The following is a 13,465-nucleotide window of genomic DNA, read 5'->3' as shown; positions in this document are numbered from 1 at the left end:
TCTTACATATTTTTCACTCATTGGGAAATCAACACATATCATTAAAAATTAAAATATATAAGTATTAAAAGTATATACAAATATTAAGAGCTCTACCACACAGCAAAATTTACTATTAACATTTTTTTAAATTTCAAATGTTAGTATTTTCATGCTTTCTATCAGAAGGCAGACCACCAAAGGCTCTCCCACATATATTATTACACTCATACAATTTCTGTCCTGTGTGAGCTCTTTCATGGTCTAATAGAACTGGGTGAAGTAAAGCCTTTCCCTCATGGGGCACACTCAGGTTTTCTCTCCAGTGTGTTGTGCATGGAATTGAAATAAATCATGATGATCAAAACTTTTACAACATATCTTGCATTTATAAGGTCCAACTCCACTTTGCAGTGTCATGGCTCTTCCCACAGTTTTGCTAGAAATGAAGGTTTTCATTTTGCTGATGTTTATGTGACTTCTTTATGTATTCCTTAGAGTTTTACAGTTTCTGCCCTCACTGAGCTCTGATAGGCCTCCTTAGAGATGAATGAATGAAGTCTTCTCCACACACTTTACTTTTTCATGGTTCAAGTCCAGGAGGTGCTGCTTGCTCATCCAGGAGGTTGTCTGTAATATGACTGATGGGTTCTCCACGTGGACTTCCTTCTTTTTTTTCCTATAGCCGCTGTTGTACATAATTTAAATAAGTCCAGATTCTTGATGGTTTTCCACATCACGTCTCTATAGAATTTCTTCTCTGAAGGATCCAGCAAAGCTCACTCCTTCATGGTGAAGTTCATTAACAACCACATCTTCAAAGGCCACTGAGTCCATTTCTCAGTGTCCAGGGTATCCCTGAGTCCTTCGTACAGTTCCCTTGCACAGTCTGTGCACACCAGAGAGGCACCAAGGAGCAGAAGAAAGCACGTGGGCTCCATCTGGGTCAAAGGAACCTCCCCACACCCAGTGGGTAGACAGGAGCCAAGAGGAATATTCACATTTTTATATAACCCCTCCGGGAATTTTCCCTGTAATACATATATACTAAACCCACATATTTTTGAAAAGTAGAAATCTTATTATAAACATAGTAGTTTAACTTACTAAATAGTACTCTCTAAAGAACTCAAAGTGCCAATAAATATATAACTACATAATAAAATATAATGGCTATCAAGTATTCAATGATTTTGTAATTTAAATAATCTTCTACTATTGGATATTAATAGGTCCCAAATATTCACTATTATAAATGATAAATTTGTATCTGCTTCTTTTTTTTTTTCTGATTTACTTCCTTGGGATAATTTTCTAGAAAAAATTTACTGAGTCCTATGATACGTCATTTACAGGATTTCTGAAATATATTGTCAAACTGCCCTCTAAAACATATGCCAGGATCAATATACACGCATACCAGAACTACATAATAGCATCTGTTTGCCTACAGTGAAACTGGATACTGTCAGTCTTTTTTGTCATTGTCATCATTGAAAAATCTCAATTTTATTATTCTGATGACTAGTAAGGCTAAATATCTTTTCATAGGTTTATTGGTATTTTTTCTTTGCAAACTTCTGGTTCATCTTTCTTTCCACTGTTTAAAAAATAATTTTAAAGACTCTTTTGAAAATATAAATCTGGGGACCAGCAGTTGGTGTAATGGCTATGTCACTGGACTCCCATGTAGTTGACCATGGTTTGAGTCCTGGAACCGGTGGCTTAAACTCACACCGGGTGCGTGTGCATGCATACCCAAAATCCCGAGAGGATACTGGAGGAGAGGGACTGCAACGTGCCCATCCCCCCTGGGAGGTGATTTCTGGCTTTCTGTCTCTCTGTCTGTCTTTCTGGCGAGCACACGCGCCCTATAGCAAAAATCTCTCAAAAACTACATATATATATATATATACACATATATGTACATGCTACTTTAGTCAACTTGAAAAGTACTGGACAGTCAAGGTAAAATATTCAGAAGTAAAAGGGTATCTAAAACTCTCTCAGTTTCCATTCCTACTCTTCGGGAGTGCCTGTATTTGTCTATATATCCTCCCAGAAATCTTCTGTATATTATCGATGACTATCATTTTTTACTAATACACAAATGAAATACTACTATTCATTTTTCTACAAATTAGAATGTAATCCAAACTCCTAACTAAGGTCTACAACACTGCATGATCTGGTTCCTGAAAACCTCTATAATCTCTGTACTCTTGTCCTTGGTAACCCTGGTTCTCATTTCTTGCTTTTTTCAATTTCTTGAACATGCTAAGTTCTTTCTGTCCTCAGAGCTTTTGCACTTGTTGTTCCCTCTGCCTGACATACTACTTTGTTGACCAGTTCCTTTTTGTTTATGTCTCAGATGAACTATCGTTTCCTCACAGACGTATTCTCCGATTACTTTAATAGGGGCCCCTTCCATTCATCTTAGAATATCATTCTCTATATTTCCATTATAGGATCTACCATGAAACACAATAATCTGTTTATTTTCTATTCCCCTCCCCATCTACACAGTGGAATCTGAATTAATAAGCTCTACCTTAATGGCAAAACAATGGCTATCTTATTATTGGATCCCAAATTTCTAACATGGTGGCTGTTGTAATACATAGGCTCAGTAAATATTTCTTAAATGATGAAATAAAAGAGTAAATTTAATATTTTCACTGATAATATTCATTAGAAAGCTATCCAAGGCAAAACATAACTGTTCTTCAGCTGCATGCTTTATTATTTGAGTACATCATAATTTACCCAACCAGAACTATATTAATATTTGAAATAGCTTTCACATCCCTTGAAATTTGTTTGTTTCTTTCTTTTTTTAAGAGATTTTTTTTTTTCTACAGGGCATGTGTCCTTGCCGGGGAGAGAGAGAGAAAAAAAGCAAGAAATCACCCCCCCCCCCACCAGGGGGGGGTGGCCACACTCCGATCCCTTCTCCTCCATTCTCCTCTCAGAATTTTGGGAATGCATACACATATGCCAGGCTTGAATACGAAGCCGCCAGTTCTAGGATTCGAACCATGGTCGACTACATGGGAGTCCAGCGACATAACCATATGCCATCTTCTAGTCCCTTGAAATTAGTTTCTAATTAAAATTAAAGTCCTATATATCAAGAGGCCAGTAGATGGCATAATGTTTACATTGCTGGACTCCCATGTGGCTGATGGAGGTTCGAGTCTCAGACCCAGTAGTTTGAAACTCACGCTGGGCACTTGTGCATGCATGTCCAAGATCCTAGGAGGAGAAGAGACTGTGGTATGGTGGCTATCCCCCGCCCTGGGGGGTGGGCAGTGATTTCTCACTTTCCCTCTCATGGTCTCTGTCTCTCACTTGCTCTCAGGTGAGCACACGCGCTCTAAGGCAAAAACCTCTAAAAAAACCAAATCCTATATATCAGACTTATACTTCTGACCAGTATATAATAATAGGAACTGGGACCGGCAAGTGATGTGGTGGTTAAGGGTGCTGGACTTCCCATGGTTGACCACAGTTCAAGTCCTGGAACTAGCAGCTTGCTTTTTCACTTTTCCTCTTTCTCTCTCTCTCTCTCTCTCATTCTGTCCCTCTCTGGTCAAATTAAAATAACAAATAAATAGAATTAAATATATATTTTTTTAAATGAAAAAATATAGGGACTAGATCTACCCTCTTTTTATGAAAACAACCAAAAACAGACAATATACATGAAACAAAAGTTCACAAGAAACTGACATCAGGTATCAAAGACAGAAAATGAACTCAGTGAGACTTATGCTGCCCCAGCTGATGGCCCTGGTATAATTTTTAGGCTACAGCACAGGCGGCAGGAATCCAGGTGCAGCCTGGCAGACTCCCTGAAATGAGGAGATAGAACTGTGGGTCTAGGGAGACCGATCTGGATGGAGTACTCAGGAGAACATTCTGGAAAGGAGAGCTGCACAGAGAGAGGACTCCAGAGATCTACACAGGAACCCCTTGAGTATTTAGCCGAATAATGATATGTGAAGAACCTGAGAGCCCCCTGAGGCCACAGGAAAAAACAAACACATGAAAAGATGAGAGTTGACTGCCAGATGCTCACAGAGGCTGAGAAGAGTGCCTGTTTGCACTGACAGGCTGGGAAACCTCAAGATCCTAATGGATCTCGCTTCAGTAAAGGAGAAATTAGTCCTAGAGTGAGAACTGTTCTGGTTCTGGCTAAGCAATTTTAAATGCTCATCTGAAAGGTTCAGACTTTTTCCAACTAACTCAGCTGTGGCTCAGTTTAACAAAGTTTGAGAGTATATACAGAAATTTAAAAATATTGTCTGGCATCTAACTACTGGGTCATCGGGAAAGCCAGGATACATTTTTACATAGGCAACGTAATAAAATCCAGAAGCACAAAAATATGACACATAATTAGAAAACTCAATCGACCAAAACTGACCTAGAACTGACAAGATATTAATAGTAGAATTAGCAGAGAAGAACATTAAGTTTCAAAATGTAATGGCTGAAAAATTTTCAGATTTGACAAAAACTATAAACGTACAGATCCAAAAAACTCAACAAACTCCAAACAAAGAAGCATGAAGATAACTACACCAAGATACATCATAATCAAAATGCTCAAATGAGAGAGAAGGTCTTTAAATCAGTCGGAAGAAAATCTTCACCTCATATGAGTTTTAAGCACTTCTGCCAAGACCATCCTACTTCATCACCTCCAGTAACACACATATGAAAATAGTCACAAATATTCTCTCACATACCTGTGCTAAAAAATTCTCTTAACCTTATCAAAGTTATTAGCTAGTAAGTATTGGATTTATTCTGAAAACAAAAATAAAAAACTGTTGTCAAATATTAAAAAACATTAATGTAGGGACCAGCAGTTAACGTAATGGCTATGTCGCTGGACTCCCATGTAGTCAACTGCGGTTTGCATCCCGGACCCGGTGGCTTAAAACTCATGCCGGGCGCGTGTGCGTGCGTGCCCAAGATCCCGAGAGGAGAAGGGATTGTGGCGTGGCCATCCCTCCTGGGGGGTGAGTTCTCGCTTTTTGTCTCTCTGTCTCTCTCTGTCTGTCTGGCGAGCACACATGCCCTATAGCAAAAAAAAAAACAACCAAACAAAAACAAAAAGCCACTAATGTACTATTGGTGTGAATGTTAACCAGTGTAGCCACTGTGAAAAACAGTTCAAAAATTTCATAAAAATCTAAAATTATAATTACCTTTCACCCAGTAATCTCACTATTGGGTATATACCCAAGGGACAGGAAGTCAGCCTCCAAGAGAAACATTGGTACATCCATGTGTGTTGCAGTATTATTTACAATAGCTGACATGGAATCAATGTAAATATAAGAAAGAGACTGTATTTATTTTATTTACTTTTTAATTGTCAATTGGTGTGCACTTGCCTGAGGAAGTGAGAGAGAGAGACACTCTCCAATGGGTTGGGGCATGGTCACACCCAACCCTTTTTCTTCCATTTCTCCTTCCTGTCAGGATTTTGAGCACACACACACACATGCCTGACATGTTTTCAAGCTGCTCGGGTCAAGATTCCAATTTGGGCCAGCTATATGGGATTTGGCTCCCCTAACCACTGTTCTATGGGGCTGGCCTGACATTGTATTTATTACATAAGAATGGATTCAGGCAGGGATATTGAACAATACCATTTCACAATTTAACAGTCCTTCTTGGCTAACCCTGCTTGGCACTGTAACTATGTGTGTTAGTTTCAGACAAAGACCCTGATGACATGTGCTTGATTCCTCTAGCTGATGAATGGTATGCAACTTTTCTGATTTTGGGGTTGCTGAACCTTTTGAATGTGTAGACAATATGTACATGCTATTAAGACCGAGATACATTTGTCACAAAACAGGGTTTCTAGATATGATTTAATCACACGATGACACTCTTATCACAACTGCTGCCATTCAACAATAGGCTTGCCAGTATGGTAGTGGGAAGCTATTCCATGCTTGCTCTTATCAGATGGAAGCACAGAATTCGTTTTTTTTTTTATTTTTAATTAACAAAATTTATTATCATAATCTTGTTTATATTACATTTAATCACATATAATTTTACAGTATATTACATTTCTTTTTCCAGAAGGAATACCATGCATATCAGTCAATACAGAGACATTAAAATCTCCATTTCATCATTCAATAGCTTTTTATTATTTTTCCCAATCATCATTATCATCATTATTATTCCAAATATTTTTTTAAACAGTCAATCACTACTTCTCATTTTGCTTGTAAAAAGACTTTACCTAACATGAAATACTTGTCAGACCAATCCAGTTGAGAATACTATACACATCGTCATCAACAGGTAATAAACGGTATCTGTGGCCTACTATTATCATGCCTATTTATTCTGTTGCTATCTTTCTCTATACTCCTCTCTTCTCCCACCCCATTCCACACTGTCTTATCTTCATTTACTATTTTCACTGCTTTTATGGTCCTTCAATATTTCGATCTCTACCACAGAGTGCAGATAATTGGTATATATTAAGTGGATACATATAATATCTTTCTTTCATATCTTGGCTTACTTCACTCAGCAATAGATCCTACATATCTGATTACTTTCTATTAAATGCTAGGGTCTTTTTTTTTTTTATGGTTGAGTGGTATTCCATAGAGTGTATGTGCCACACTTTTTCAATCCATTCATCTGTTTGTGGACATTTGGGTTGGTTCCATGTCTTGGCAATTGTGAATAATGCTGCAATAAACATTAATGTGCAAGCACTTTTCCGACTGAGCATTCTCCTGTCCTTTGAGTAAATACCCAGAAGTGGGACTGCACTTGAGTTCCCTGTGTATTCTTGTTATCAGTCCCTTGTCTGAGGCATATTTAACAAAAATATTCTCCCACTCTGAGGGTTGTCAATTCATGCTTGTTACTGTGTCCTTTGCTGTGCAGAAACTTCTTAGTCTGATATCGTCCCACTTGTCTATTTTAGGGATTATTGCCTGTGCTTTGAGAGTCTTATTTAAGAAGTCTTTGCCTACTCCAATGTCTCCCAGAGTTTCCCCAGCATTTTCCACCAGTAGGTTTATTGTTTGAGGTCTTAGGTTCAGATCTTTGATCCATTTTGAGTCAATTTTTGGTAATGGTGAAAGATGGGGATTTCTCGCTTTCTATCTCTCTGTCTCTCTGTCTGTCTGGCGAGCGCACGTGCCCTATAGCAAAAACCTCTCCAAAAAAAAAAAAAATCAGTTGGTTGTAAGCTTTGGGGGTTACTTCTGGGGTCTCTATTCTATTCCATTGGTCCACCTGTCTGTTTCTGGAAGCACAGAATTCTATTTCAGCATTCTCAAAGATAGCTGCAATAATTTCTTCAACAATGACCTCTGTAAGATTGTCTGGGTTCAGCCAAACACAGTGTTAAGACTGCTATCCGAAGGCTGAGACCTCATTGGGTCCGCAGGTCCAGTTCCTAACCCAATCTAAAACATGTTGGGTGCAGTGTTACTTGCCTATAGTTTCAACTAGCTGGGATGCAGGGGCAGAAGAATCCTGACATGGTTAATCCTTTCAAAAACTCAATCTCACTCATAAGGAAACAAACCAAACTTATAAAAAGTGTTTTGTCTGGGCATCCTCCAGTTTATACTTTGAACACAGGTTCAATCTCATAAAGATCTCCCTACTTTGGTGAAGTTTCCTGGTATAAAGGAAGAACCAACTTGGTATGCTGGGTTCTGAGTTTTTCTGGCTTGTTTTTTGTGTTTTTCTTCCTTTTTCAAAAAATCATTTAAGACCTTTGTTAATAGGTACTTGCACTTTGTTGACTTTTTTGAAATTATCAATTGTAACCTTTTATTACAAATTAAAAATGAAGTTCCTAAAAATCTCACTTGACAAGATATGAAGACATTTATAAACCTTTAAAAGGGTATTAAGAAAAACCAGGCTTAAAAAAAAAGTTTGTCATTACTGAAAAGAGACATCTTTAGGTAAAAATAATAACTCTATGCTGCATATATAATACAGATAGTTCTAGTTATCTGGTCAACCAGCAAAAGGCAAGCACTTAAGGTCCTCAGCTCCAATCTTTTGTTCATTTCTTATTGCTGGAATTCTGTATTCACTTCTTGCTGGATGACTAAACCGAATGATGATAGAGATGGTAAGCTGGCATCTACTTAGCCTGTCCAGCTCAGCCTTGGGAGCCGATGAATCCTCAACTGGCATATCAGCTGCTTTAGTCTCATTGCCATCTTTAGGTTTAGGGGTCTCTGGATGTCTGCTATGGTAACTGAAGGTGGCTGCTGACCTTGGGTCTCAGCTTGATTTTCCTTATCTTCTTCATTGCGGTCCTCTGGGCTGTCTTTGATGAGGAGGGCCCCTGAGAAACCAGTCTATAATGCCGATACATATTCTGCCTCACTAAGCCAGCTCGGTCTCCTGCACCCAGTCAGCACCCTCCATCACTTCTCCCAGCACAGGAGGGCTGGGATACTGTGGTCATCGCCCACAGGGTTTCCGCATGTAGTAAGAGGGGAACCTTCACCTGCAGTAGGGCCTGTGTTGCTGGGCCTGGCTTTCAGGAGTGTTCTGATCCCCAGATCCTTTTCCCTCTCACTATTGTGGTTATTTTGCAGGTAACTGCCCAGAGGGCCCCACCGACTCATGGTTAGGTCTGCTGCATATTCACTGCCTTGAACTGGAACTCCACCTGGACCTATAACATTTGCTGTCTCCACACTGTTCCTCTTTGGACAACATCAAACTCCACTGTCTCATCACCTTCACTGTAGAGGTACTTCCTGGGGTTATTCTGTGTGGCAGTCTGCTGTACAAATATATCTTCCTTGGTATCACTCCTGTTGATGAAATCATACCTGTTTCTTACACTGAACCATCTTACTGTTCCCAAAACCTTCCTTGCAATGACCTTCTTGTCCGTTCCCGCAGACAGTCCTGCTGGTGGTGTGTGGCTGAGTGTTGCCAGCACTAAGGGCGGGGGTGGTGGGCAACTGCTAGGTCTCTGCTGGGCCTGGACTCGCTGCATGGTTACAGTGGTGGTGACTAGGGCCAGCTCCTCCTGCGGTGTGATGGCAACAAGGTCTGCGGTGGCCCTGTAGCTGCTCAGGGCTCGTTGTGGTTTGCTTTCTACTCCTGCTCCTGGTCAGACTCAGGACCTGGGTTTTTATACTTCAGTATTTCTCTCTCTTTCTTTTTGTTTTCATTTCAACCAGTTGCTCAGAGGACTGTAATGTTCGCATTTCAACAGATGAATAGAAGTTTGGATGCTTCTTGCCTACTAATGACACCCACACAAAAGGTGAATTTGATTCTCTTTACCCCAGGTTTTTTTTTTTTTGCAGACAGCCCATACAATTTTATTGGACTTCCTAAGCTTTAAATACAGAATAGGCCAGCAAGGGGGCAGAGAGAAGAAAAGTGAGAAAGAAAGCTGCTAGGTCTGGGACTTGAACCATGGTCAGTCATGTGGGAGTCTGGCCACCTTAATCACCATGCCGCTTGCTGGCCCCTTGCAGATTTTATTTATTTATTTTTTTTGAGAGGTTTTCGCTATAGGGCGCGTGCGCTCGCCAGACAGACAGAAAGAGAGACATAGAGACAGAAAGCAAGAAATCACCCCCCCAAGGGGGATGGCCACGCTGCAATCCCTTCTCCTCCATTCTTCTCTCGGGATCTTGGCAGATTTGATTTTGAAAGTACAAAATATACTGAAGTAATCAAGTTTTTAAAAATACAATATTTTGTTAAATATTTTGTAACAGAATAATAGTTCCTACCTTCACCACTCTCCATGCCTTCTACAAAAACTCCCCCGCACTGAGGGAGAATCCAGTACCGGCGTCTGTAACGATCCTGGCCGAACATCATCGAACGTAGTGAGTGAGAAGCATCAAAGAGCTTCCTTCTGTACTGACTCTGTTGCTGTTAAAAAATGGTATATATAATTAATGGTATATGAAATTAAATTAATTTTGATACTGAGTGCTCAAAAATTAATATGTAAACAACTTTATACTTATTATGTCCTTAGAGCAGACAAATTTCACTATTGGGAATAGACAACAAAGGACTAAATATTACATGTCTGACTTCAAGTTCAGTAACATTTATGAAGATTTAAATTATTTTAAAGATAATTGCAATATTTTTGTTACCATGGATTAAAAGTATCTGATAAAATACTTTATAGTAAAACATAATTTATGTTTGATAATTAATAATACTTGATAATAAACTTGATCAAATATTTTACTGAACCAAAGCAAACCTGCTCAGTTTTCTTTCTTTTCTTTTTTTTTTTTTTTGAGAGGTTTTTGCTATAGGGTGTGTGTGCTCACCAGAGAGAGAGAGACAGAGAGACAGAAAGTGAGAAATCACCCCCCAGGGGTGATGGCCACACTGTAATCCCCTCTCCTCCATTCTCCTCTTGGGATCTTGGGCACGCACGCACACGCACCCGGTGTGAGTTTAAGCCACCGGGTCCGGGACTCGAACCGTGGTCAACTACGGGGGAGTCCAACGACATAGCCGTTACACTAACTGCTGGTCCACTCAGCTTTATTTCTTACAGTATACAAGTAATTCTTAGAACTGTAATTGACTAAACCTGTATTTTCCTATTTTTATACTCTGCTGCAAAGCTAGGCAACACATAACCAAATTCTGGGATAGGTCTGTGATGAAGTCTAACACTGATAGGATATACAGACATCTTATAATACTTTTTTTTTTTTTTAAGAGATTTTTGGTTTAGGGAGCATGTACTTGCTGGAAAGGAGAGAGACAATAAGAGTGAGAAGGAAAGTGAGAATCACTCCTCAGGAGGATGGCCACACTGCAATCCCTTCTCCTCTATATAATATTATTTTTTAAAAAGTTCATTTATTTCAGTGAGAAAGAAAGTGAGAATCACTCCTCAGGAGGATGGCCATACCGCAATCCCTTCTCCTCTATATAAAACTCTCTTTTAAAAAGTTTATTTATTTCAGTGAGAGGAAAAGTGAGAATCACCCCCCAGGAGGATGGCCATGCTGCAATCCCTTCTCCTCTATATAATACTCTTTTTTAAAAATTTTACTTCCTTCATGACAGAGAGCTAGACACCCCTAACAGGATCTTCATGCTGTCATCCTCTCCCCAGTACTGCAACCAGTCAGGATCATGGGTGCATCAGCTATGTTCAAGTAGAGCCAGGATGCACCCTAAGCCATTCCACATGGTCCCGACCATCTGTGTCAATGTGGCTGGACCTCATAATACTTTTAAAAACTCACAAAAAGTTTTTCTTTTTTTTTTTTTTCCACAAAAATTTTTCTTATAAAGTTAATATTAAATTTTGATAATGGTACTGAAATTTAATTTTTAATAAGAAGTACATAAATATGTATAGTTTATAAATCCAATACAAATAAAATCTACAAATATACAGATGTAGAACAAAATATAGATGCTGAAACTATTATCATAAAATTAAACTGTTTTGAGTAACTAATTCTAAGAAATAAACCATGCCTTCAGGATACTTTGTAGTTACATGAAGAGCTGAAGAATATAGAACTTTTTCTTCATAGGCTCTGATTAAGTTCAGTATCATGTCTTAAGAGGCAGGCTTTCATTTAATCTAGGTATGAAACATTTTTGGTTTAATTTTGGTTTAATTTAATTTTCAGAGTTCCTTATTTTAATTACTTGTAAAAAGCTTTTTTCCTACTGAACAGTCAGAAAGATAAATCCCATATAGTGCAGAATTTTAAAACACTGCAACTAAAATATAAACATTAACTTACTTTACTCAGTTTTTCAATCTGTTTTTCTAGTTCTTCAACACTTGCTGCTTGGTCACCTTCATCCTATGCATAACAAAATATAGCATCATTTATCTGTCTTTAGGATTTATTTATCTAAGCAATCAGCAAATATTTAATATTAAATGAAAGTCTTTAATATGCAAAGTCTTAGAAGAGGCACTTTGGAAACAAGACTCAATTTTTGTTCTCTTTAAGCTAATAATAAGGAGACACATAAAACATTAAAACAAAACAAATAGTAGGAAGCAATAAGGACCTCAAGAGAGATAGGAATTAAGTTCCATGGAGTTCAGGGGAAGGTAGATTACTTCTAGTGGGAATCTATACCAAGAAAGGAAGAAGTCGTGTTTTAATTAGCTACTAAAGAATGGTTAGAAATTATCAAAGAGAGGAAAGAGGTGAGGACATTCCTCAAAGAGTTTGGCATATCTTGAAATAGAAGATGCATGAAGAGGTAAGGTGGGAAATGGGAAAAAATGAGTTAGCATTAGAACGTGAACAGCAATAAATGCTTGACAACGGACACAGTATGATCCTTTCAGAGAAGTTGAACATCAGAGCCAGCTTTATACAGCTTAATCTGGCAGAAGCTGTGAAATGACCTGGAGCAGAGAAAGGAGTAAAACTGGCAAGACCAGCTGCAATGATTCAAGAAGTGTGATTCTTACTAGAATAAAATAAAAATGGGAAAAATTGAAAGTATGTAAGAAATATTACATAATTATTGAACTGTGAACTCAGAGACATGAGGCAGAGAAATGAAGGAGATGAAGGAAGGAATAACTATAATGTTAAAACCTTAGTTTTAAAGCAAATAGACTGTAAAATTACTGGTACCATTAATTGAAAAAGTCTTTTTGTTTTACTCTTTATCAGAAAGAGAGAGATGAGGAAAAACAGAGAGATGTATTTTAAAATGCGTATCTCTGTAGTAATCCTCTTGCCGCCCACCTCCCAATTAGTGAGGGTTACAGGAGCACACAGCTGTGTGCAGGGTTGGTGAAGTCAGTCTTGGAAATGAACCCATGATTCATGCAGCTTCCAGCCTCCCAAGTGGTGGTGCTACTTGGGCACCATTGTGGCTGGCCCTGAGGAGTCATTTTTATAGTGAAGAAGACAGATTACATTTTGAGCACACTGAGTTTTTCAAATAAAAATAATCCCCAGTATACATAGTACTAATTCTATAAATTGTAGGTCTGTATGCAAATATTTAAATTTTTTCATTTTAGAACATGGAAATAGAAGAGCTATTCCCAAGTTGTATATTTTACAAGGATAGCATCAACAGATAGTACATGGGCTTCTCTGAGTCTTAGCTGCACTACTCAATATAGCAAATTATTGAACTTTTCTAAGACTATTTCCTTACCAGTAAACTGGTGATAATATTATCTGTAACAAGAAATGTTTATGAGAACTAAATAAGAACATATCTGAAAGCAACTCATAGAGTTCCTTCTTTAAAAGTAGATGCAGGAACATCTTAGATTTAAAAAAATAAGAATTTTTTTATGTTCAATTTCTGGTAATATAGGCTTTTTTTTTTTTTTTTTTTTGGCCCATTGGGCACATGTGCTCACTGGAGAGAGACAGAGACAGAGAGAGAGAGTAAGTGAGAAATCACCCCCTGGGGGGGATGGCCATACTAAATTACCTTCACAAGT

The 13,465-nt window shown here is 38.4% G+C and overlaps 1 protein-coding gene and 1 long non-coding RNA gene across 2 annotated transcripts in view; one reads left to right on the top strand and one right to left on the bottom strand.

Annotated features, from left to right (window-relative positions):
• The window catches only part of BAZ2B (bromodomain adjacent to zinc finger domain 2B), a 157,387-nt gene that overhangs the window by 24,747 nt on the left and 119,175 nt on the right, over window positions 1-13,465 (bottom strand). The window contains 2 exon segments of the mRNA XM_014584318.2: window positions 9,768-9,912; window positions 11,778-11,840. Coding sequence (XP_014439804.1) covers window positions 9,768-9,912; window positions 11,778-11,840 — 208 coding nt within the window.
• On the top strand, window positions 8,497-9,857 carry LOC106733942 (uncharacterized). The gene is made up of 3 exons (XR_001369773.2): window positions 8,497-8,764; window positions 9,204-9,289; window positions 9,753-9,857. It is a non-coding gene; the product is annotated as an uncharacterized LOC106733942 (long non-coding RNA).

Source organism: Tupaia chinensis, unplaced genomic scaffold, assembly GCF_000334495.1.
Source record: "Tupaia chinensis unplaced genomic scaffold, TupChi_1.0 Scaffold146346_1, whole genome shotgun sequence".
NCBI classification, from domain to species: Eukaryota; Metazoa; Chordata; class Mammalia; order Scandentia; family Tupaiidae; genus Tupaia; species Tupaia belangeri.
This window is presented reverse-complemented; position numbering and strand designations above follow the sequence as displayed.